The sequence below is a fragment of the Paramisgurnus dabryanus genome, chromosome 24, assembly GCF_030506205.2.
Source record: "Paramisgurnus dabryanus chromosome 24, PD_genome_1.1, whole genome shotgun sequence".
Taxonomy (NCBI): domain Eukaryota; kingdom Metazoa; phylum Chordata; class Actinopteri; order Cypriniformes; family Cobitidae; genus Paramisgurnus; species Paramisgurnus dabryanus.
The window spans coordinates 24353964-24380580 of record NC_133360.1 but is presented as its reverse complement, the minus strand read 5'-3'; the positions used below and the strand labels follow the sequence as shown (position 1 = coordinate 24380580).

Sequence of the window (26617 nt, the reverse complement as noted above, 5' to 3'; positions counted from 1 at the left end):
ACGGCCGCTGCTGCAGCCATATGCCCCAGGAGCTTCTGAAATTGTTTCAGCGGGACCGCATTCTTCCCTCGGAATGAACCGAGGCAAGTCAGAATTGACTGGACGCGCTCTTCTGTCAAACGCGCCGATAAATCGATCGAGTCCAGTTCCATCCCGAGAAAAGAGATCCTCTGCGTGGGGCAGAGTTTGCTCTTTTCCCAGTTGACCCGAAGACCCAAACGGGCGAGATGCCGAAGCGTTAAATCTCTGTGCTCGCACAGCGTCCGTCGAGAATGCGCTATTATAAGCCAATCGTCGAGGTAAGCCAATATGCGAACGCCGCTCTCTCTGAGGGGTTTTAACGCCGCCTCCACTACTTTCGTGAACACACGGGGAGAGAGGGATAGCCCGAACGGTAAAACTTTGTACTGGTATGCCCGTCCCTCGAACGCAAACCGGAGAAACGGTCTGTGACGAGGGATTATGGACACATGAAAGTACGTGTCTTTCAGGTCTATTGCCGCAAACCAATCTTGGGGGCGAATTGAATTGAATATTTGCTTCGGTGTTATCATCCTGAAGGACCTCTTCTGCAGAGATTTGTTCAGAACGCGCAAATCCAAGATCGGTCGCAACCCACCGCCTTTTTTGGGTACTATAAAATACGGGCTGTAGAAGCCCGATCTCATCTCGGTTGGAGGGACCGGCTCGATCGCGTCCTTCGCCAACAGGACTTCGACCTCTGCACGCAGTACGTGTGCATCGGACGCTTTCACCGTGGTGAAACGAATGCCCGAGAATTTGGGTGTGTGCCGGATGAATTGGATTTCGTAACCGAGGCGAACAGTGCGTAAAACCCAACGAGACGGGCTGGGAAGCTGAAGCCACGCCCCCAGGGACCGTACGAGGGGAATTAACGGCACTGTCGGGGTACCCGCGGTGGGGCGGCTGAGCGGGACAGGTGGTACTGCCGGTACGTCTGCTGAGACAGCATAAGTATCTACAGTATGTGTGTGTGTGACACTGACCTGAGCCCACTGAGGGTGACGGTCATCTGGTCTCCTCAGCGGAGAGCACAGACTCCGAGGAGGGTGCTGGTGGTCCCGTCTCCTCAGCGGAGAGCTGGAACTCCTCAGAACACCCGCTGGCGATAGAGGAGAGGGAGGAAGAGCATGTGAATGCCCGCTCACATCTCTCTCGATCCTCTGAAGACCTGGAGAAGGAATAGGAATGCACTCTTTTTGTGGTTTTGTGGGTGCCGGCTGAAAAGCCGGCGGAACAGAAACAAAAGGAAACCAAAGATTCTCCACCCGGCCCTCTACCGGTGGAGGGAGCGATGCCATCACCGTCTCCCGTAGAGTGATCCCATCCCAATCCAGGTCGCCCGTCTCAGGGCCGCTTCGTCTTCCGTTTACCACGGGAAGCGGGTGGGGCGGGCGGGGCGGGCTGTCGACGGCTGTTCCCCCTCCGTGGCCTGGAAGATGTTCTAGTGGGGGGGGCGGAGGCAGCCGCCGCAGGGCGCCCTCGGCGAGGAGCAGACGGGCCCGCCGGCGCTGGAGGGCGAGATGCAGGTCGCTTGCGCCGGGGCATGATCTGTGCGATCGCCTCTGTCTGCTTCTGGGCGGCGGAGAACTGCTGGGCAAAAGACTCCACCGACTCACCGAAGAGGCCAGCCTGTGACACTGGAGCGTCCAAGAACTTGTTCTTGTCCGCTTCCGACATGTCAGCCAGACATAGCCATAAGTGGCGTTCCTGGACCACCATCGTGGACATGGCACGACCAATCGCCTGCGCTGTCACCTTCGTAGCGCGAAGAGCCAGGTCAGTGGCAGCCCGGAGCTCCGAAAGGACAGGCGAGTCGTGTCCTCCCTCGTGCAGATCCCTCAAGGCTTTGGCTTGGTGAACCTGCAGCAACGCCATTGCGTGCAGGGCTGAGGCCGCCTCTCCACATGCCTGGTGGGCAGCGCCCGTTAAACCGGAGGACTGTCTGCAGGCACGAGAGGGGAGGGTTGGGCGGTCCTTCCAAGAGGGAGCGTGTGCCGGACACAGCTGCATCGCGACAGCACGCTCCACGGGAGGGATCCCCGTATAACCCTTAGCGGCTCCGCTGGTGAGGGAGGTGAGGGGGGAGGGCTGAAACGGCCGTAATCTCGTGGAAAACGGCGACTTCCAGGTTCTAGTCAGCTCCTCGTGCACCTCGGGGAAGAAAGGCACCGGTGGAGAGGGTTGTGAAACCCGGGCAGCTCCAAAGAACCAATCATCCAGGCGGGACGGTTCGGGCTGAGGGGGGGGAACCCACTCTAACCCTACGGTCTCCGCCGCTCGAGCGAGCACGGCCACCATCTCTGGATCGAACTCCGGCGTCCCAACCCGACCAGAGGGAGGAAGGGCGTCGGGGTCCACGTCAGGGGGAGGAGGCCCACCCTCGGATGCTGCGGCGTCGGTGGACCCGGAGGGCGGCACGATGGATTCTAGAGACATCGTAGAACACGACGCTGAAGTCTCCATCGGCACATCAACCGGCTGTGGATGAGGAGGCTGAGAGCCTGAGGACGAATCCCCCGCTCGGCTCAGCACAGTGATGCGCAGGTCGTCTTTTGAGAGCTTCACAGCCGCACCGTGGCGGCGTTCAGCACTCGCATGACGAGGGTTGCGTTTTTCCCGGAGGAAAGACAACCGTCTGTGCAAATCCACAAGGGACATGTTCTGGCAGTGAGAACACTTACCCCCAGCGAACGCTGCCTCTGCGTGCTCGATGCCCAAACACGAAAGACAACGCTCGTGACCGTCCTTCGGACCCATGTATTTGCCGCACCCAAGATCGCACGGACGAAAAGCCATCCTGAAAAGGACGCTGATGTCCGGATATACGAGAGAGTGGCTGCCTTTAACAAGGCACAAAGCTCTCTCGTATCACTCTTTTAGGGAAATTCACTCAGATGCTTAGTTGATGAGCGCACAGGAAGGCAACGCACACACTAAACTCAAAACAAAATAAAGATGTAGAGTCGTGGAATTAAGCGAAGCGTCCGCTGTGGTACTGCTAGTCCAACCAACTTCAGCAATCGAATCCCACCAGAGTAGAGTAGCTTCTCAGTAGCAGATACTGCCGGCTTTCGAAGCGATAAAAAGCTAATTTCCTCATTTGCACCTGCTGCTTATATATGCACCTGGCGGGGCGGCGCCAGCATTATGCAAATATCTCAATGCCAAGTTCATTGGCGTTTTAGTAGTATTCGAAGCAGATTGGTCTCTCTAAGCGAGTTCCCAATTCGTCGGTCACGACGTGACGTCGTAGTGACCGACTGAAAGGGAACTACTCAATGTCACAGATGTACATACAACGACTGTAATTTTCATGTATTTATCATATGTCATTTAAAATTATAGTTGATAGTGTATCAGAAAAGGGATGTAAAGAGGATTTTGTTATATTTATAAAAAACGAAGCCCAAAAATGGGTGTATAAAAAGTGCAGGAGGCTGCGTTTCTTTGCACCAGCTATAGAGACAGAAAGGAAGGAAATAAGATGATCTGATAGATTTGCCACCTTTTTTTTAAGTGATTGTCAGTTTTGTAACACAGTGTTGCAACGTTTTTGTTAAATAACTTTTGTGTTGAGATCTTTGTCCTCTGAAGCGAGACTGAGATGTGAACATTATTATTTTTACTGTAGATTTTCTGAGCAAACATCTAAGCAAATATTTGACGTATTATTTATGTCAGATTTTACACAATAGTAAAAGTATGGAGTTTAACTTTGCATTCGTATCACTGATCCTACTGATAAACATTCAAGGTAAGACTATCATTGTTTTTATAGTGTTTATTTGTTTTAAAATTAATAAGAATTAATAAGTAAAAGCCTGTGTGTTTGGATAGTTTTAGTAAACAGTGATCATTTAATGATAAAAAAGCTCATCAGACGCTAGCAACAGTAAACTAAGAGGTCAAGTGAATGTTCAGTTTCAGGACATTTCCGAGATTAACTTGTTTAAAGTGACTTTGAACGGACAACTCCAATTTTTTTTATTAGTTACTGCTATTGCATTATGTTGGCCAAATATGTTGTTAATTTAAATAATAAATCTTTGATGTAATCATGTTCTGTCATTTGTTAAAAATGTTTTTTATGGAAAAAAAATGTTGGGTTGTTTTAAACCATGATTGGTTAAAATATGGACAAACCCCAAATTTTGGGTCATTCTAACCCAGAAGCTAAGTTATTTAAATCCCCCCTCTAGAGCCTTGCCCCAAACCTGCCCCCCTAACTTGGGTGATCCAAAAACTGTAGTTGTAAAAACAAACAAACGTCCACTATGTCCAGAAGCTTCTCTAAACATTGAACTAAACAATACATTTACCAAAAGTGAACAATTCAGTTTTTAGTTTAAACACACATTTAACTTAAAGTTAAATTTGTAATGAATGTGCGTAGGATAATGTATGCTAAAGGACAGAACATAAACAGTGCTGTATGACGAATGTTTACAATATTTGCTGATTTCTTAGGTTGGTCTGTGGGCTGGTTTTAGAGAAGTTGTGGTCAGTTTTTATCTGGTCAGGCTAAGAGAAATCTAATTGGTTTAGACTAGGTTTATGTTTACCAGATGCTGTATTTTACTTAAAGTGTGTGATGTACGGTTGTATCTTATACAGTACAATAGTGAGAACAGATGTACATTCTCATACTGTCATACAATGACTGTAACTTTCATGTATGTAACATATGTGATTTAAAATTATAGTTGCTTGGATGATTACCAGTTTTAGTTTACTGGTGAGTCAACAAACAGGAAAGGGATTTAAAGAGGATTTTGTTATATCTATTAAGAACGAAGCCTAACAATGAGTGGATAAAAAGTAAAGGAGGCTGGTTTTCTTTGCACCAGCTTTAGAGAAAAAAAGGAAGGAAATGACATCATGTGAGAGACTTGACACTTTTTTTTAAATGACCGTCACTTTTTTAACATTTTTTCTTTGTTAGAGAACTTTTGTGTTGAGATCTTTGTCCTCTGAAGCGGGACTGAGATGTGAACATTATTATTTTTACTGTAGATTTTCTGAGCAAACATCTTAGCAAATATTTGATGTATTATTTATGTCAGATTTTACACAATAGTAAAAGTATGGACTTTAACTTTACATTCGTATCACTGATCCTACTGATAAACATTCAAGGTAAGACTATCATTGTTTTAATAGGTTTTATTTGTTTTAAAATGAAGTAAAAAGAATTTATAAGTAAAAACCAGTAAATGTAAAACCACATTAGTTGGTGTGAGTACTAATGTATTTCATCCTGAATATAAAGACCACCTGCTTTCTTATAAACATACTTTGATACTTGGAACACTGACAAAATGACTCATCTTGTAGGTGAAAAGATGTTGTGGTCTTAATTAAGTTTTTTTTCTAGGCTTTCTAACATCAACATACAGCTTACGAGTTAAGTGTGAACCCAAAAACATTTGTGCAGTGAGGGAGACCAATGTGACACTGAAGTGCTCTTACTCAAACATCAACATCAAAACTGGATTCTGGTTCAGCCCGAAACACAAAACAAACTGGAGAAACAAAGATGAACCTGAAGATTTGACTTTAGATTCAGATTACTCAGGACGAGTGAAACAGCGAATCACGAACACTGAATCAAAGCTCACAATATCAGATCTGAGAGAGAGAGACAGTGGAGAATATCAGCTCATGTTCATTATGAAGGATGGAGTTAAACATCTCAGCTCAGACACAGTCAATCTAACAGTCACAGGTACATTTACATTCACATCAGTCCAGTTCAGATTATCTTCATTTGTAAATGTTTTTCTGAGTTTTTCTTTATTCAGTCCTGCAGGTGAAACACCAGAACAAACTTACCTGTGATACCTCCTGCCCTTTAACCTCAAAACCTAAGCACATCTACTGGAGAAAAGATGGACAATATATAGAAAAAAGTGAATCTAAACCGTTTTCTTTGTCGTCTGCTGCCTACTCCTGTTTTCTACGTCCAGACTTTAAAATCTCTTCTGACCCTTTGTGTAAGTGTGACATTAACTTGCGTATGAACAACATTTCTATTACATTAGTGTTTTATAAACATGTACATATGTGACTCTTTCAGGTCTTTCTGACAGTGGCTGTTGGGGTGTGACTTACACCTCTACAAGAGTTTGTGCTTTAGTGGGATCAACAGTAGATATTCACTCTTCATACTCACATCCCACTGGATATACAGTAGAGAAAACATACTGGCATTTAACAAACAAAAATGATTTGGATCTGCGTGATGTTCATCAGTTTGCTGGTCGTGTGGAGTATATGAACAACACACTGAGAATCAAAGACATCAACATGAGTGACTCTGGTGAATATCGATTCAGGATCAAGACTAACACAAACTCTTACTCTGGTTTACCTGGAGTCATTCTCACTGTTACAGGTAACTGCTCATAATGAAAACTACATATGGAAGATAGCATGCTATCATTGATTAGAGTCAAAATACTGAAAAATTACAAATTGATTTATATTTTTAGATACACAGGTGATAAGCAGTCCAGTCACTGTGTCAGAGAGAGGGAAAGTGATATTGAGTTGTTCAACCAAATGCACTCTGGATAACAACATTACATACTCGTGGTACAAGAACGGGCATCGAGTAACAGATGGAGTCAAACTATATAACAAACTGTACCTGGACTCAGTTAACAGTGAGGAGATACAAGAGTATTCATGTGCTGTAGGAGGTAACACATGATATATGTGTGTGTTTTAGTTATGGCACTGCATTGCTGTCCCTAAAAAAAAGAGAAAATCTGAGGTTTGTCTTACATATTTTATAAATACAGATACAGATGGACATCAAGTTCCAGATTCAAAGATGATCACAAAAATCCCCATAGTAGTACTGTCTGTGTTACTGATTCTTGCAGTCATAGGGATCCTGTGTTATAGGTAATGTTCAAATGTTATTTATTATATTACATCATATATATTTTTCTGGCAGTCAACCTTAAGCTTTACATGACTGTTTTATATGTCTGTCTTTATACTGTTTTATATGTGTTTTGGCCATAGAATTAAACATTATTAAGCGTACCTTTAAACTTGAATAATAACAAGTTTCAAATTCAGAAAGTTCCTGTAGCTCAATTGGTAAAGCATTGCATTAGCAGAGCAAATGTCTTGGGTTTAATTCCCACATACTGATAAAATAAAATGTAGATTTATTGTATATAAATGTAAATGAAACTGACAATTAACTTCTATTTTCTCCTGATATATATGAACCCTTTAAAACAGTTTCCTGAGGAGGAGGAGTGTCAGGAACCACAAAAGTCAGGAATCCCAATGCAGAGGTTTTAATGAGAAAACACAATGTCAGGTATGTATAGGAGATAACACTCTATGTCTTCATGAAAATGTAAATGTGAAAGGCAAAACACTCTGTGACGTCAGGAACAGGCAGGCACTCGCGGTGGGAAACCCAGCAGGGCTGTAGGACATCCACCCTCCGTTCACACTCGTAACAATCCGTCACAGGGCAGAGAGAGTTCCAGGCGGGGCACAGCAGGAGAGAGAGAGAGAGGCGGACTGAGTCTTCAGCAGAGAGAAGTGCTGGACAGCGCACAGCTGGCGTCCGAGTCTTACGCAGGATTACGCGCAGAGCGCACTGCAGCTGGACAGCGCTAGATGTAGTCGGCGCTCAGAGAATCCGCAGACAGAGTGTAAGTGGAGGCTAGGCGGGGAACACACCACTCGGGAGAGACTGACAGTGGGGCGGGGAATCTGAAGGGATAAGGCAGCAGAGAGCACGGTAAATAATCCAAACAAAACTACACACAGTTTACTCGACACGACAGGACTAGAACTAGCCAGGCTAGCGGGCATGAACATACAAAGACGAACTTGCAAGGAACAGAGGAAACGAGGGGAATTTAAATCAAACCGGATGGGCAATAAATATGGATCAGGTGTGGGACGCCGGTGAGAAGAGTCAGAGATAATGAGGTCACCAGGTGGAAGGCGCGCACGTGTGGAGCTGTCAAAACATAAACACAACACAACACATGGTGAAACAAAGACAAAGCGGCCAATGAGACCGAATTCATGACAGGACTCCCCCCCCACGACCGCCACTGGGCGGTCCATGAGGAGGCTCACCCCGTCGCCGGCGGAGATCCTCTATCAGCCCAGGGTCCAGGATGTCCCGGGCCGGTACCCAACACCTCTCCTCCGGACCATATCCTTCCCAGTCAACGAGATATTGAAATCCCCTACCCCGGCGACGCATATCCAGTAACGACTTAACCGAATACACAGGGGCACCATCTATAAGCTGAGGGGTGGGAGGGGTGGGGGCAGAGGGAACAGGGTTAATGTGGGAAAAATACACAGGCTTCAGTTTAGACACATGAAAAACTGGATGGACCCGACCGAGAGCTGGGGGCAATCTGAGCCTGACCGTCACGGGATTAATGACCTTAACAATGCTGTATGGCCCAAGGAATCGTGGAGCCAACTTGCGAGAAGGCTCACGGAGAGGTAAATCCTTGGACGAAAGCCATACCTTCTGCCCACAGATAAAACGGGGCGCAGTTCTGCGGTGACGGTCGGCCGCGGCTTTGGTTCGTCTGGAAATCTGACGTAATGTAAATCTAGCTTTCCTCCAGGTGCGTTTGCAACGACGGACAAAAGCCAGCGCAGACGGAACCACCGCATCGGGTTCCTGTGATGGGAATAAAGGGGGCTGAAACCCCATGGACGCCTCAAAAGGGGACATGTTAAGGGAAGAAACAGGGAGAGAATTATGGGCGTATTCAACCCAGGGTAACTGTTGGCACCAGGAGCTCGGATATTGTGATGTCAGACAGCGGAGAGCTCTACCTAAATCTTGGTTAGCCCGTTCACATTGCCCGTTGGTCTGAGGATGATACCCTGAAGACAAGCTAGCCGTGGAGCCTATTTGTCTACAAAATTCTTGCCAGAAACGAGAAATAAACTGAGGACCCCTATCTGAAACAACGTCTGTGGGCAGACCATGTAAGCGAAAGACGTGTTCGATCATAACCTGGGCGGTTTCCTTGGCAGTGGGCAATTTGGGCAAAGGGACAAAGTGAGCCGCCTTGGAGAAGCGGTCGACAATGGTCAACACTACAGTGTTTCCCCTAGAACTAGGCAAATTGGTTACAAAATCGATGGCGATATGTGACCAAGGACGAGAGGGAATGGGTAATGGTTTAAGCAGACCAATAGGGGCTTGATGAGAGGCCTTATTACGGGCACAAACCTGACAGGCTAACACAAACTGTCTGACATCGGAACCCATAGAGGGCCACCAAAAACGCTGACGAACGGTCGCCAACGTTCTCCGAACTCCCGGATGGCAAACAAACTTGGACTCGTGACCCCACCGGATGACCTCGGAGCGAAGCGCATTCGGAACCCACAATCGACCCGCTGGACACCCTTCTGGCACTTCCCCCTCCCGGCCGGCCCGTCTCACTCGCTGTTCTATTCCCCAGCGTAAGGCACCCACCACCCGCCCCTCCGGGAGGATGGTTTCGTCCCCAGCGGAACCGGGGCTTTCGAACAAACGAGAGAGAGCATCGGGCTTAGTATTCTTGGAGCCGGGCCGGTACGAGAGGGTGAAGTTAAATCTGTCAAAGAAGAGCGCCCAACGAGCCTGCCGAGAAGATAACCTCCTGGCTGAACGGATGTATTCGAGGTTCTTATGATCCGTCCAGACCAGGAAGGGCTCCGAGGTCCCCTCTAACCAGTGACGCCACTCACCCAAAGCCAGTTTGACCGCCAGCAGCTCCCGATTGCCTATGTCATAATTTCGCTCTGCTGGGTTTAACCGATGGGAGAAAAAGGCACAGGGATGCACCTTGCCATCCTTAGCAGACCGCTGAGATAAAACGGCGCCTACCCCGACATCCGAAGCATCCACCTCCACAATAAATTGAGCAGCCGGATCTGGAATAGAGAGAACAGGAGCAGAGATAAACCGGGACTTTAAAATATCAAAGGCCTCCTGAGCACTGGAATTCCAGACAAACCTCTCCTTAGTGGAAGTGAGAGCAGTAAGAGGTTGAGCAATCTGACCATAATTTCTGATAAATCGCCGGTAAAAATTGGCGAAACCCAGAAATCTTAATAAATCCTTACGGGAGTCGGGGACTGGCCATTCGGCCACCGCTTTGATCTTGGCAGGGTCGGGACGGATCTCACCGGGGGCAACAACAAAACCCAGGAACGAAACTGACTTACGATGGAATTCGCACTTCTCCGCTTTGACATACAACTTATTTTCTAACAGCCGGCGTAAGACTCGGCGAACATGCTGAGTGTGTTCCTGCATAGAGGGAGAAAAGATGAGAATATCATCTATATACACAAAGACAAACTTGTTAACCATGTCTCTCAGCACATCATTGACCAGAGTCTGGAAGACAGAGGGGGCGTTACAAAGGCCGAACGGCAGAACGCAGTACTCAAAGTGTCCGGTAGGGGTGTTAAAGGCTGTCTTCCATTCATCTCCCTCTCTTATTCGCACCAGATGATAGGCGTTGCGTAAATCTAGCTTAGTAAAGAAACGCGCCCCCTGCAGGAGCTCAAACGCAGTAGACATTAAGGGAAGGGGGTACCTATTCTTAACCGTAATGTCATTTAAGCCCCTATAATCAATACAAGGGCGCAGGGAGCCGTCCTTCTTGCCAACAAAGAAAAACCCCGCCCCTGCGGGCGAGGTGGAGGGACGAATGAGACCGGCACGCAGGGCATCATTAATATACTGGTCCATAGCCTCTCTCTCAGGACCCGATAACGAATAAAGTCTACCCTTAGGCGGAGAAGTGCCGGGGAGGAGATCAATAGCGCAATCATATGGCCGGTGAGGAGGCAGGGAGGTGGCCCGGGCTTTACTAAACACCTGAGCGATATCCGCATACTCCGCCGGGACTCCGGTCAAATCGACCGCCGGAACCTGAGGAAGAGAAAGAACAGAACCAGAGACAGCAGAACCAAGACATGACACATGACAAGACTGGGACCAAGACAAGATAATACTATGCTGCCAATCAACGTGAGGATTGTGTTGCGCTAACCATCCATGCCCTAAAATAATAGGGGATAGAGACGCATGAAGGACGTGCAACACAATCTCCTCACGATGATTACCAGACACAGAGAGACTCACAGGAGAAGTGCAATGTGTAATCCGCGCCATCTGCTGCCCCTTGAGGGACCAGACATCCAAGGGGGACTGGAGAGGAACAACCGGAACACCCCAAGCGCGCGCCAGCGCTTCATCAATGAAGTTGCCCTCCGCACCAGAATCGAGAAGGGCAGTGGACGGATGATCACGTCCAGCGAAGGACAAAATGACGGGGAGTTGGGTACTGGAAACAGGGGAGAGTTTTGAAGAAGTGCCCACCAGGACTCCCGTACTCACTGATGGGCAGCGGCTTTTAACGGGCAGACCCTTGCAAAATGCCCGGGCTTCCCGCAATACAAACACAGGGCCTTCTGTATGCGCCTCTCTCTCTCTCTCTGTGACAGGCGCAAACGACCCAGCTGCATGGGTTCAGGCTCGGCTGATGGTAAAGGTGAAGAAGGGGAAGTGGTGGTCTCCTCAGAAAACACTTGCTGACGGATGGAGCGTCGCTGATTACGAAGCAGTCTCCGAGCCTCGATCCGGAGAGCGAGATCAATAATGGCATCAAGTGACGGAGGAAGGTCATGAAGAGCGATCTCGTCCTGCAGATCGTCGGACAACCCCTCTACAAACTGGGCTCGGAGAGCCGCTTCATTCCAGTGGCAGGCAGCCGCTAAAGTCTTAAACTCAATAGCATAATCAGTAACTGTGAGTCTGCCCTGAACAAGATGAGCCAAGCGAGCTGCAGCGGCGTCCCCGCGCACCGATCGGTCAAAGAGTTTCTCCATCTCTTCCCTAAACTCATCAAAAGACCGACAGCAAGGGTCGCTGGCATCCCACACGGCCGTAGCCCACTCGCGCGCCTTGCCAACCAGAAGGGTGATTACATACGCAACCCGGGTGCGTTCAGAGGCATAGCGGCGGGGCTGGAGGGCAAAAACCAGAGAGCATTGTGAGAGGAAAGCCCGGCAGGAGGCGGGATCGCCGTTATATGGAGGTGGAGCTGTGACGTGAGGTTCCGTCTGCAACGACTGACTGGGCTGAGTGGCATCATGACTGACCTGGTCAAGCCGAGAGGAAAGGTCATTCAGACGGGTTGATAAACCCTCAACCTCTTGAGAAGTGGTGGTGAGGCGAGCCGAGTGTTGTCCTAACCATGAACCCTGCTGGGCGAGCGCTGACCGGAGAGCATCAACCTCCGCGGGATCCATCTTGGCAAGTTCGTCCTGTCAGGAACCACAAAAGTCAGGAATCCCAATGCAGAGGTTTTAATGAGAAAACACAATGTCAGGTATGTATAGGAGATAACACTCTATGTCTTCATGAAAATGTAAATGTGAAAGGCAAAACACTCTGTGACGTCAGGAACAGGCAGGCACTCGCGGTGGGAAACCCAGCAGGGCTGTAGGACATCCACCCTCCGTTCACACTCGTAACAATCCGTCACAGGGCAGAGAGAGTTCCAGGCGGGGCACAGCAGGAGAGAGAGAGAGAGGCGGACTGAGTCTTCAGCAGAGAGAAGTGCTGGACAGCGCACAGCTGGCGTCCGAGTCTTACGCAGGATTACGCGCAGAGCGCACTGCAGCTGGACAGCGCTAGATGTAGTCGGCGCTCAGAGAATCCGCAGACAGAGTGTAAGTGGAGGCTAGGCGGGGAACACACCACTCGGGAGAGACTGACAGTGGGGCGGGGAATCTGAAGGGATAAGGCAGCAGAGAGCACGGTAAATAATCCAAACAAAACTACACACAGTTTACTCGACACGACAGGACTAGAACTAGCCAGGCTAGCGGGCATGAACATACAAAGACGAACTTGCAAGGAACAGAGGAAACGAGGGGAATTTAAATCAAACCGGATGGGCAATAAATATGGATCAGGTGTGGGACGCCGGTGAGAAGAGTCAGAGATAATGAGGTCACCAGGTGGAAGGCGCGCACGTGTGGAGCTGTCAAAACATAAACACAACACAACACATGGTGAAACAAAGACAAAGCGGCCAATGAGACCGAATTCATGACAAGGAGAAAGTATATATCATCTCAAAAATGTGACGACACAAAACCGGCTGCACAGGTGCAAACAATTAACAACAAATATTGAGTCTGATTTACAGTATGTGCTTGTTTGTTGTTCTCTGTCACTTTAATTCATATTTTGATTTTTCTAAATTTCTTTAGCCTCAACCCGACTCATCTACATTGGATAACTCCACACCCCTGTATGCAGAAGCTAACTTCACCCACCAGACTCACTCAGAGGAGCAGGACCTTCATTATTCAAGTGTTAACTTCAAGTCTAACAAAACCACTCCTTCTATTATATATACATCAAATGAAAATGTTTGTTATGCCACTGTGAAGTCAAAATAACCCTTAAATACTCTTGCTGTCCACCATATTGTAACAAACATGTCTTCATGTCCAGGCCTGTGTGTTTGGATAGTTTTAGTAAACAGTGACCATTTAATGATAAAAGAGCTTGTGGTCAGACCCTAGCAACGGTAAACTAAGAGGTCAAGTGAATGTTCAGTTTCAGGACATTTCCAAGTTTACTTTTTTAAAAGGGAGAAACTGACTATTTCCATGTTTAAGTAATATAATTGGGTCCCCAGTGCTTCTATCAACCTTCTATCTATATGATATTTTGAGCTAAAACTTCACATACGTACTCTCGGAACACCAAAGATTTATTTTACAACTTATGAAAAGTCTTGTGAAATGTCCCCTTTAAAGGGGACAGAGAATGAAAAACGTCTCGGTTACGGATGTAACCCTCGTTCCCTGAAGGAGGGAACGGAGACGTCACGTCGTGACCGACGAATTGGGAACTCGCTTAGAGAGACCAATCTGCTTAGAATACTACTAAAACGCCAATGAACTTGGCATTGAGATATTTGCATAATGCTGGCGCCGCCCCGCCAGGTGCGTATATAAGCAGCAGGTGCAAATAGGGAAATTAGCTTCTTTTTCGCTGAGAAAGCCGGAAGTGTGACCGGCCGTAACAGCAGGTGGCAGCACCTGTGGCGACGGGACGTGACGTCTCCGTTCCCTCCTTCAGGGAACGAGGGTTACATCCGTAACCGAGACGTTCCCTTTCAGTCGGTCACTACGACGTCACGTCGTGACCGACGAATTGGGAATCCCTACCAAAACGCCACTAGGGGCTGACCTCTTCCAGTGTCTGCGTAAAAGCCCTCCGGTTCCACTTAAGGAGGAGGAGGTAGGTTTTAAGGCAGAAGGCCGGGCACTAGATGTTCCTTTAACCCCACAGAAGTGCCAGCGACTGGGAAGCGCCCTACCTGAGCGGGATAGGAACGCTGCGGAAGCCACCGCCCCTCTTAAGGGCTAATGGTGGGCGAAAGTCAACCGTAGTTGAGGAATAAAGACAGCCTTGGCTGTGTAAGCAAAGCAGTGCTCTGCTGAGGGAAACGTGGGCTAGTAGGATTAACCCCACGGAAAATACTCACAAAGGAACCCGGTGGGACGCAATGTGGAGCCCGAGCCAGACACGTAGGTTCGTGAGGATACAGCTAGTGAAAGGCTGACAGCCAATGCTCCGCAACAAAGGCTGCCAAGGCAGCGGAGGAAGAACAATTCAAACCATTACGCATTTTTGTTCTGAAGGCCTTCCATACTGACACAGTTATGAAGCATCAGTTGGAGGCTGCAAGCCGACCTGCGAGACTGCTCTCCGTGCTCCCCCTGGTGAGGAAAGAACACGAGAGGATACAGGCTCGATACGAACACTGTAGAATCTAATGAACGTATTAGGTGTTGCCCAACCAGCAGCTCTACAGATGTCTGTTAGCGAGGAACCACGAGCTAAAGCCCAAGATGAGGCAACACTCCGTGTGGAGTGTGCTCTCAAATTAAAGGGCAAGGAATACCCTGAAGATTATAAGCCAGGGCGATAGTATCAACTATCCAATGAGACATCCTCTGCTTAGTGACAGCTTCCCCTTTCTGCTGGCCACCATAACAAACAAAGAGCTGGTCTGAGGTCCTGAGGCTTTGCGTGCGATCCACGTAGAGTCGCAGTGCGCGTACGGGGCACAACAAAGCCATGGTTGGGTCTGCGTCCTCCGGGGGCAGCGCTTGCAAGCTCACCACTTGATCTCTGAAAGGAGTGGTGGGAACTTTGGGCACGTAGCCTGGTCTGGGCCTCAACGTTACACTCGAGGCAGCAGGACCAAACTGAAGGCACGAATAGTCAACAGAGAATGCATGTAAATCCCCTACTCTCTTCACTGAGGCCAATGCTAGCAGGGTCAGAGCTTTCATTGATAAAAGCTTCAGACTCGCGGCTGCAAAGGCTCGAACGGGGGGGCCTGAAGGGCTTTCAGCACCATGGACAGGTCCCAAGGAGGAATAGAAGGAGGGCGCGAGGGGTTTAGCCTACGAGCGCCTCTTAAAAATCTAATAACCAAATCATGCTGGCCAGCTGATCTGCCGTTGATAAGTGAGTGAGTGACGAGCAGAAATAGCGGCGATATCAACTTAAATGGCGAAGGGACAGCCTACCATCTAACCTATGTAGAAGATATAAAGCACAATGTTAATGGGCATTCTCTGGGGTCCTCGCGTTGCAAAGAGCACCGGGTGACAAAAAAGGTTTCATTAAGCGCGTAAGCCCGTCTTGTGGACGGTGCTCGAACCGCGTCGATAGTGTTAGATACCGTTTGCGATAAATCACCTAAACCTTGCGCGCGCTCACGACCATACATGGAGATCCCACAGGTCGGGGCGCGAGTGCCAATGTGCCCCTTCCTAAAGAAAGAAAGTCCTTCCTCAGGGGAATCCGCCAGGGAGGGCTGTCGCGAAGAGCATTAACTATGAAAACCAATTCCCAGTCGTCCAGTACGGACGATTATTAAAAAGGCTCTCCTCGTCCTGCCTGACTTCGCACAGAGTCTGCGCGATAAAGCTACTGAAAGGAATGCGTATTTACGCATCCCCCGCGGCCAGCTGTGTGCCAACGTATCCACGCCGAGGCTGCCCTCGGTTAGTAAACAAAGTAGGCGACAGTGGGTATCGTCCGGCGACGCAAACAGATCCATCTACGCACGACCGAACTTCATCCAAATTAGCTGGACCGTCTGGGGGTGGAGTCGCCATTCGCCGGGGGCGCAGCTCGGGAAGCGCGTCTGCCGCTGTATTGAGCGTACCCGGGATGTAAATGGCACGAAGGGACCTCAGATGCTTCTGACTCCAAAGGAGGAGATGACGAGCGAGATGCGACAGGTGACGAGAGCGCAAAACCGCCTTAACGGTAAATAACGCAACAGTCGCAATGTTATCGGTGTCGGCTAATACATCCTTCCCTCGCATCTCCATAGCGGAGCGTACAAGTCCCAGATATACAGCGCACCGCTCGCGGCAGTTGGGGTGCTATGCACACCCCTGAGACTGCAAGCCCGTCATACGTGGCTGATCATCCCGTGCTGAGGGCATTGCACTACAGAATGCCAGGAGACCCCTCAGGGGCACATCTTCTATCGGAAATGCCGGGTCTACCACGGGGAAAAATTGAAATGACACGCAGGTGTAATGTTTACACGGTGTATGCCGGTGTGCCACGCTCTCCTCGAGACTCGATCGTAAGCCAACGCTGAAGCGGTCTCATATGAAGCAGCTCGGGCGGTGTCACAGCCGCAGCATGCTGTCATATGTCCAGGAGCTTCTGAAATTGTTTCAGAGGGACCGCGTACTTCCCTCGAATTAAACCGAGGCAAGTCAGAACTGACTGGTTGCGCGCTCTTGTAAAACACGCCAATTAGTCGATCGAGTCTTATTTCCATACTGAGAAAAAGGATCCTCTGCACCTGGCAAAGTTGCTCTTTCCCAGTCGACCTGAAGACAAAACGAGCGAGATGCCGAAGCATTAATTCTCTGTGTTCGCGCACGTCTGCCAAGAACGGGCTATTATAAGTCGACGTACATAAAAGCAGAATGCGAACAACGCTCTCTCTCTGATATTTTAATGCCGTGACTACATGGAGACACGGAGAGAGAGAGACAGCTCGAACGGTGTACTTAGTATTAATATGCCCACCCCAGGACGCAGAGCGAAAAAACGGTCTAAAGCGAGGGGAGATGGACACATAAAGTACACGTCTTACAGGTCTAAGGCTGCAAACCGATCTGAATATTGAAATACGAGCCTCGGCGTTATCATCCAAAAAGGACACCTTCGTAGAGCCGGTGCGTAAATCAAATCGATCGTAGCCCGCTACGTATTTTGGGTACTATGAGATAAAGGCTGGAAAAACCCTATCATCATCATCTCGGTAAGAGGGACCGGCTCGAACATCCTTCGCCAACAGGATATCGACTTTTGCACGCAGTACATGTGCATCGGACGCTTTCACCACAGTGAAACGAAAGCCCGAATTTGGGGTGTGCCGGATTCGTAACCGAGGCGGATCGTGCGTAAAACCCAACGAAACGGGCTGGGAACTGAAGCCAAGAACCCAGGTACCGTACGAGGAGAAATAACGACACTACCGAAGTACCCGCGGTGGGGCAGCGAAGCGAGACAGGTGGGACTGCCGGTGCGTCTGCTGTGACAGCATAAACATCTACAGTATGTGTGTGTGACACTGACCTGAGCCCGCTGAGGGTAACGGTCGTCTGGTCTCCTCTACGGAGAGCGCAGACTCGGATGAGGGTGCTGGTGGTCCGGTCTCCTCAGCGGAGCGCTCGGACTCCTCAGGTCACCCGCTGGCGATAGAGGAGAGGTAGGGGAGCTGGTGTGAACCCGCTCACGGCTCTCTCGATCCTCCGGAGACCTAGAGAGGGAAGAGGAATGCACTCTTATGTGTGGTTAAGTGGGTACCGGCCGGACAGCCGGTGGAACATATGCAAACCAAGGATTTTCCACCCGACCCTCTATCGGGGGAAGGAGCTCCATCTCCTGAAGAGTGATCCTCTGCCAATCCGGGTCGCCCTTCACTGGCCACTTAAACTCCCGAATTTCACGGGAAGCGGCTAAGCGGGCGGGGCGAGCTGCTGACGACCGGTTCCCCTGCGCTGCCGAGATGGGGTCCGAGGAGGGGAACGGAGGTGGTCGCCGCAGGACGCCGACGGCGAGAGGCAGACTGAGGAGCCGGCGTGGTGGACCAAGGGCAGCTCTCTTCCGCCGGGGCATGACCTAGGAGATCGCCTCAGTCTGCGCAGCGGAGCTGTACGACTCCCCTGGCTCGCCGAAGAGGCCGGTCTGTGAGACAGGAGCATTCAAGTTGTTCTCGTCTGCGTCCGTCATGTCAGCCAGACACAGCCAAAGGTGGCAATCTTGAACCACTGTGGTGGACATCGCACGACTGAAGGTCGCGGCCTCCCTCGTAAATCCTTGGTGAGCCTGCAGCAACGTTATTACGTGCAGGGCCGAAGCCGCCTCTCCGGCATGCCTGATGGGCAGTGTCCGTAACCGGACGACTGTCTACAAACACGGGAGGGAAGGGTTGGGTGGGCCCTCCAGGAACGCATCCCGCTCCACTGAAGGGGTCCCCGCCCTTAGCGGCTCCGTTGGTGAGGGAGGTGAGGGGTGAAAGCTGAACGGCCGGACGGCCGCAAATCACGTCAGCTCTTCGTGCCGTCGGGGAAAAAAGGCACAGGAGGAGAGGACCGAGAGGCCCGAGCAGCTCCGAAGTACCAATCATGTGGGCGGGACGGTTCGGGCGGAGAGGGGTTAACCTTTCCAACTCTACCGTCTCCGCCGCTCGAGCGGGCACGGCCGCCATCTCCGGAACGACTCTGCCTCGGAGGAAAAATGGACACCCCTCTGATGCTGCAGAAGTGACGGGACCAGAAGGAGGTCCAATGGATTCGGCAGACATCGTAGAACACGACTCTGCAGTCTCCACCGGAGCCTCAACCGGCTGAGGATGAGAAGGCCGGTAGGTGGAGGACGCATCCTCCGTCCTACTCAGCGTAGTGACGCGAAGGGCGCCCTGCGAGCGCTTGACAGCCGCACCATGGCGGCGTCAGCACTGCAAAGGCGCGGACAGCGTTCCCGTAGAAACGACAGTCGTCTCCGCAATCCAAGAGGGTTATGCTCTCACAGAGAGAACAGAAACTCTCCACGAACCCAGCCCCGGAGTGCTCGATGCCTGAGCACGAAGACAGCGCTTGTGACCGTCACTGGAACCCTTATACTTCTCGCATCCAAGATCGCACGGGCGAAAAGCTATCCTGAAAAGGACGCTGATCTCCGCATATACGAGAGAGTGGCTGCCTTTAACAAGGCACAAAGCTCTCTCGTATCACTCTTTTAGGGAAATTCACTCAGATGCTTAGTTGATGAGCGCACAGGAAGGCAACGCACACACTAAACTCAAAACAATAAACAGGTGTAGAGCCGTGGAATAAGCGAAGCGTCCGCTGTGATACTGCTAGTTCAACCAACTTCAGCAATCAAATCCCAACAGAGTAAAGTAGCTTCTCAGTAGCAGATACTGCCGGCTTTCGAAGCGATAAAAAGCTAATTTCCCTATTTGCACCTGCTGCTTATATACGCACCTGGCGGGGCGGCGCCAGCATTATGCAAATATCTCAATGCCAAGTTAATTGGCGTTTTAGTAGTATTCGAAGCAGATTGGTCTCTCTAAGCGAGTTCCCAATTCGTCGGTCACGACGTGACGTCGTAGTGACCGACTGAAAGGGAACCATTTTTACCTTGTCTTTGTTGAATAATGGTAGTCTACCCGCATTCACAAACATACAAAAAGTTCTAGACTAAACATCTCAGTCTCATAGAAATTCCTCTTTTAGAAATGTCAGCCAGAATACGGCCCAATCTGAAAAACTGATGCTTATGACATCACAGGCATCTCCCTGCCCCTCCACTTTAAAATAATTGGCTACATTTTTTGAGTGGCAGCAAAGTCAGCCAATCAGTAATGAGATTGCAAGTTAAGCCAGTAGGGGGAGCCAAATAGGTGCAAAACCACTTGTTTAAAATCCCACACCCTAATAGAGCTATCTGAGAGAGGTTTTTAGGAAGCTTCTAAGGCATTACAGACCCTAACAAAAACATTTTTGTCTACATGTCACATCACAGAACAAGGATAAATACCCCGTTCAATCATTCTATGTCACCTTTAAAGCGACTTCGAACAGACAACTCAAATTTTTTATTAGTTTCTGCTACTGCATTATATTTGTCGAATATTTTGTTAATGTAAATAATAAATCTGTAATGTAATCATATTTTGTCATTTGTTAAAAAAAAATTTTATGGTAAAATTTTGGGCTGTTTTAACCCATGGTTAGGTCAAATATGGAAAAACCCAGAAGCTGAGTTGTTTAAACCCATAGTTGGGTGACAAACACCCCTACATATGGCAATGTATAACCCAACAGGTGGGTTTGTTCATATTTGACCAAACTATGGGTTGGAACAATGCAGCATTTTTTTGAGTTTACAAAAATGCTGATTGTAAAATTGAATTAAAAATGTTCAAAACTGTAAATCTTTTCATTATAGATCTTAAAAATAAGGTCTTACTTAGGTCTTTACTATAAACTGAAAGAAAGAGGAACTTAAAAAAAATATTGTGAAATTTCCAGTTAAAGAGGCTTGTGGCCTTCCTGCATTCTTTTAATAGCATGTTGTTTTATTTTAACATGATTTTTGTTTCTATTTGTAAATTTTTATAAGTTTTATAAGGATATTTTATTTTTTTCTAGATGTCAAGAATCCCTTACCAATTTATCATCTCCATTGTCTCGGCATCATGTTGACCACGTTTGGTGTTGACGTATATGCCGGAAAATGAAAGAATAGTTTGACACGTTGCCATGGGAACAGCATTCAAGATATCAAAAATACATTCGCAATCTAGCATCTACAATGTCTGGGCAACATGTTGACAAATTCTGGAGTCAATCACATTAATTCCCTAGGAGGAGTATTTAAGACTTCACTGCATGCAACTGTAAGGCTTAAATATGCCTTAAATATTAATGTAAAGTTTGACGCATTGCCATGGGAACAGTGTTCGAGATATCAAAAATCCTTTCACAATCTCTGCATGGCCCTGATTATTAAAAATAAAGTATAAAATTCCATTCATAACCCTACTCCAAAACACAATCATCACATGGGAGAAAACTGATCGTACAAAAATGTACATCTGTACTCTTTTTCTGAGTATATACATTTAGTTCATAGGAAAAGAGTATGCCAAAACACTGGGACATACTAATACATACAGAAGCGTGACAGTTATTATGTGTTTACAGAGAAGTCATGCTTCTTCTTTTTGATTGTTTTTTTTATAGCTTTTTTGGCCATTTCTCAATCGGAAGGATGCAGTCTCTGGAGGTCGCATTTGTAGGCTGCATATGTCATCAAGATTTATTTCAGAATATTAAAAATTATAAAGTTGACTTTTATTCTAAGTTAATAGTAAATTGTTGTAATATGCATGATTTGCGAATGTAATGCTCAGTTAACTTAAATAAACCGGGCTTGATGACGTACTGCATATGCAACCTCCAGAGGCTGCAGTCTTCAGATTGAGAAACGGCCCTCATGTTTTGCTATTTGTTTTTATGGCTCTTATTTTGAAGTTTGTATTGTTCTGTTGTTATTTCCTGTTATAGTTCTATTCATGGTCATAGCCTGCATCCCAGTTTGCTTACTATGTTCTATGCCCCAAAATTATTGTTTTTGTTATGGGAAAGTATGGACATTTTGAAACTGTTTGGAAACTACAGTATTACACAAATTGCATTGATGTAACTGCTTTTGCTCAACATTCAAGAGGTTAAAGGGCCATTTTCTCATCACTGAAAATAAGATCATCATATTGATTCCCACACCTTTATTCACTAACTACTCTTCTCCAATTCAATCATGGACGATAAGAGATCACTGCATCGTGCAATGTACGTATCATTTAAGCTTTGAATTGAATCATATAGCAACTCAATCATCTTTTGTTCTGTACAAAATGTGTTATTGCTTTGTGTTATGTCAAAGTGTTTATGTTTGTGTTATAAAAAGAAGTGACATCATGGACTTCATCTTGATCCTTCTGCTATACACTCCAGGTATGATTACATGCACTGCAGAAATGAATGTCTTACTTAGTTTTTTTGTTTTGTTTTCTAAAATAATATCAGAAAATTCCTAAATTGAGATACATTATCTTGGTAAGCAAGTGGCTTAAGATGTTAAGTTTTGTTTGTTGAAATAAATGATGAAACAAGTCAAAGTATCTGCCGGTGCAGTAAGAAAAATAAACTTGAATTAAGTTTATTTAATTCAGTTGAAACTGGAATTAAGTTTATTTTTTTACTGCACTGGCAGATATTTTGCCTTAAAAAAAACTTTTGATCAGGTGTATCCAACCCTGCTTCTGGTGAGCTACCATCCTGCAGACTTCAGGTCCAACCAACTTTGACAAACCTGTCTGTAATTATCAAGCAACCCCGAATACCTTGATTAGTTGGTTCACCTGTGTTTGATTGGGGTTGCAACTAAAATCTGCACGACGGTAGCTCACAAGGAGCAGAGTTGGAGAACCCTTGATTTTCATCATTTATTTCAATAAACAAGACTGAATATCTTAAGCCACTGCTCAGGTGTTATGAGAGCCCAGGTTGCACTGATAGTGGCCTTCCGCTCTTCTGCATTGTTGGGTCTGGCATATCGCATCTTCCTCTTCACAAACCCCATAGATTTTTTATGGGGTTAAGATCAGGCGAGTTTGCTGGCCAATTAAGAACAGGGATACCAAGGTCCTTAAACCAGGTACTGGTAGCTTTGGCACTGTTTGCAGGTGCCAAGTCCTGTTGGAAAATGAAATCTGCATCTCCATAAAGGTGGGCAGCAGCAGGAAGCATGAAGTGCTCTAAAACTTCCTGGTATACGGCTGCGTTGACCTTGGACCTTAGAAAACACAGTGGACCAACACCAGCAGATGACACGGCACCCCAAACCATCACTGACTGTGGAAACTTCTGGACCTCAAGCAATGTGGATTGTGTGCCTCCTCTCTCTTCTTCCAGACTCTGAGACCCTGATTTCCAAAGGATATTCAAAATTTACTTTCATCAGAGAACATAACTTTGGACCACTAAGCAGCAGTACAGTCCTTTTTGTCTTTAGCCCAGGCGAGACGCTGTCTGTTGTTAAAGAGTGGCTTGACACAAGGAATGCGACAGCTGAAACCCAAGTATTGCATACGTCTATGCGTAGTGGTTCTTGAAGCTGCAGTCCACTCTTTCTGAATCCCCCCCACATTCTTGAATGGGTTTTGTTTCATAATCCTCTCCAAGGTGTGGCTATCCCTATTGCTTTTTGCAACCACATCTTTTCCTTCCCTTCGCCTCTCTATTAATGTGCTTGGACACAGAGCTCTGTGAACAGCCAGCCTCTTTTGCAATGACCTAAGTCACTTTAGATTTGTCTACCAAATGCATAAATGTAAATGTGTATTTGGCATATGCTTTTAATAATTACTTTAAACAAAGAGTTTGATATGTCATATTTCCTATGTAAATCTTACATTTTAGTTTCAGGTTCACTCAATTTTGTTCCCTGGCCTGTAACCTGTGAAGAACAGAATATTTGTGCTGTGAGAGGGGCACAGGTGACACTGAAGTGCTCTCACTCAAACATCAACATCAAAACTGGATTCTGGTTCAGCCCGAAACACAAAACAAACTGGAGAAACAAAGATGAGCCTGAAGATTTGACTTTAGATTCAGATTACTCAGGACGATTGAAACAGTGGATCAAAAACACTGAATCAAAACTCACAATATCAGATCTGAGAGAGAGAGACAGTGGAGAATATCAGCTCATGATCATTATGAAGGATGGAGTTAAACATCTCAGCTCAGTCACAGTCAATCTAACAGTCACAGGTACATTTACATTCTCATCAGTCCAGTTCAGATTATCTTCATTTGTAAATGTTTTTCTGTGTTTTTCTTTATTCAGTCCTGCAGGTGAGGAAACACCAGAACAAACTTACCTGTAATACCTCCTGCCCTTTAACCTCAAAACCTCAGCACATCTACTGGACAAAAGATGGACAATATATAAAAGAAAGTGAATCTAAACCGTTTTCTTTGGCATCTGCTGCCTACTCCTGTTTTCTCAGTCCAGACCTCAAAATCTCCTCTGACCCTTTGTGTAAGTGTGACATTTACTTACATATGAACACACATTTCTATTACATTAGTGTTTTGTAAACATGTACATATGTGACTCTTTCAGGTCTTTCTAACAGTGGCTGTTGGGGTGTGACTTACACCTCTACAAGAGTTTGTGCTTTAGTGGGATCAACAGTAGATATTCACTCTTCATACTCACATCCCACTGGATATACAGTGGAGAAAACATACTGGCATTTACCAAAATATTTATTTTTGTTTGGAGTCAACGATCTGCGTGAGAAGCATCAGTTTGCTGGTCGTGTGGAGTATATCAACAACACACTGAGAATCAAAGAGGTCAACACGAGTGACTCTCGTGTATATAAATTCAGATTCATCACTAACACATCAGATGGGACATTTTCTGGTTTACCTGGAGTCAGTCTTACTGTTACAGGTAACTGTTTGTTATTTACCAGTACCACAGGTATTTATTTTTATATATCAACTTAATTACTTTTTCATTAGATACACAGGTGATAAGCTGCCCAAACCCTGTGATAGATGGAGAAAAAGTGATATTGAGTTGTTCAACCAAATGCACTCTGGATAGCAAACATACTTACATCTGGTATAAGAACGGGAGTCTGTTAACAGACGGAGTTAAACTATATAACAAACTGTACCTAGACTCAATCAACAGTGAGGAGCTACAAGAGTATTCATGTACTGTAAGAGGTAACACAACATCTCATCATACATCTGACTTTAGTGTAAACACTTTTGATCTGTCAAACTCATCTTTTGTTCCCCTCTGAAGAGCATATGGATAGTTCAGTATCAGGTCAATACACAGTTACTTTGTTGGTGTTTATACCTCAAATGCTCATCATAGCAGCTGTGTGGTTGTGGTGAGTAAATATATACAATACACTATAATTTGATTATAATACGAGTGGATTATCTGAAATGAATTCTGGTAAAACAGGTTTTTTCTTATCAAGAAAAGATTCAACTCACCTGAAGAAACAAATTTACAAAGATAAAAATAAATAGGTGAGAAGTTTATCTTCTGAACATGAAGGTTTTAGTATAAAATTCAGTAGTATGTTATTAAACGTTCCTTATTCGTCTCTATGTCCGTCTTGCTCTCCTTATCCTAGAACAAAGTTTCTGTACATGAAGATCTGCTGCTCTCAGTATCACAACAGCTTCACGTCTCAATATGAACAACAGCAATGACATCATTGTTATATTTAAGGAATTGCTTTTGGAATCTCTTGGAATTTGCATACTGAATATTAATTGTTTTTTTATCAAAGGAGACATATCATGACAATTTGACTTTTTCCATATTTTAGTGCTACAATTGGGTCCCCAGTGCTTCTATCAACCTAGAAAATGTAAAAAAAAATCAACCCATTAAAGGGGCAGTGAATTTGTCGATTTTACTGTTTTATAGGCCTACTGTTAATGTTCACGTGGTTTTTACATTATTTAACTCTTTTTTTTATTTGTATTAATTGCACTCTAATTTGCTCTTTTTAGTAAATCTCATCCAGATCTGTCAAGGTTTAGCTTTTTTGAACCTCATGCTGTAAATGTACAGTAAAATGAACTTACACAAATGTATGTTTTAATGAAGTTATACAGTATTTCTATTTTAAGGTCCACCCTAATGCAAGGTCAGACTGATCTTGAAAGTCGTGTTATAGTCACGCAAAATTTTTATAAGTTTATTTGTGTCCATGGCACGAAATTCAGCTTTTTTCTGAATTTCCGAATGCCTTTTCCGTGAAACTCGCACAAATTTCTATAAATAGTTTTTTGTGTCTTTTCCCCAACTTTCTTTTTCATGTCATTTTATGTATTGTTTTCTCATAGTTTTTTTCCTATTTTCTTACCATTGTCGCTTGGGGTTGGGGTTAGAATCACTTTCTGTTACATTTTTAGACATCCTAACCCAAACCTCAACTCTAACCCCAACACCAGGCGAGAATAGTTTTAAAAGCGGAAGAAAAACATGTAGAAACCAATACATAAAAGTACACCAAAACCCTAAATCTAACCCCAACCACAAGCGACAATAATTAAAAAATAGAAGAAAAAAAAGAGAAAACTATACATAAAATGACATGAAAAAGAAAGTCATGCCACGGACACGAGAAAATATTTATTGAAATTTATAGAAAGAGTGTCACAAAAAAAGAAATTCATGCTGAAGGCACGGAAAAAGCTGAATTTTGTGCCATGGACACAAATAAATCAAATTTTGGGTGAGTTTCTATGACATTGTGTTGCAGATTGTGTGCACTTTTATGATAACTTTATTGTATATTTATTACCTGCTTCTGTAATACATTTTCAC

The 26617-nt window shown here is 46.2% G+C and overlaps 1 protein-coding gene and 1 long non-coding RNA gene across 2 annotated transcripts; both read left to right on the top strand.

Annotated features, from left to right (window-relative positions):
* Nucleotides 1–5849: 5849 nt before the first annotated feature.
* On the top strand, nucleotides 5850–13662 carry LOC141281582 (uncharacterized). The gene is made up of 7 exons (XM_073813466.1): nucleotides 5850–6017; nucleotides 6101–6418; nucleotides 6516–6725; nucleotides 6828–6933; nucleotides 7282–7299; nucleotides 13165–13213; nucleotides 13318–13662. Exons 2-7 carry the CDS (start codon nucleotides 6298–6300, stop codon nucleotides 13507–13509), a joined length of 696 nt encoding a protein of 231 aa, XP_073669567.1. The 5' UTR covers nucleotides 5850–6017; nucleotides 6101–6297; the 3' UTR covers nucleotides 13510–13662.
* A 10490-nt stretch (nucleotides 13663–24152) lies between these two features.
* Nucleotides 24153–24972, top strand: LOC141281590 (uncharacterized). The gene is made up of 3 exons (XR_012335933.1): nucleotides 24153–24286; nucleotides 24371–24706; nucleotides 24778–24972. It is a non-coding gene; the product is annotated as an uncharacterized lncRNA (long non-coding RNA).
* Nucleotides 24973–26617: the final 1645 nt, after the last annotated feature.

Coding starts and splice junctions, on each gene's coding strand:
- LOC141281582 (XM_073813466.1), top strand. CDS start 6,298: ATGAACAACACACTGAGAATCAAAGACATCAACATGAGTGACTCTGGT. Junction 6,726..6,827: donor GTATTCATGTGCTGTAGGAG/GTAACACATGAT, acceptor TTATAAATACAG/ATACAGATGGACATCAAGTT. Junction 13,214..13,317: donor ACACAAAACCGGCTGCACAG/GTGCAAACAATT, acceptor AAATTTCTTTAG/CCTCAACCCGACTCATCTAC.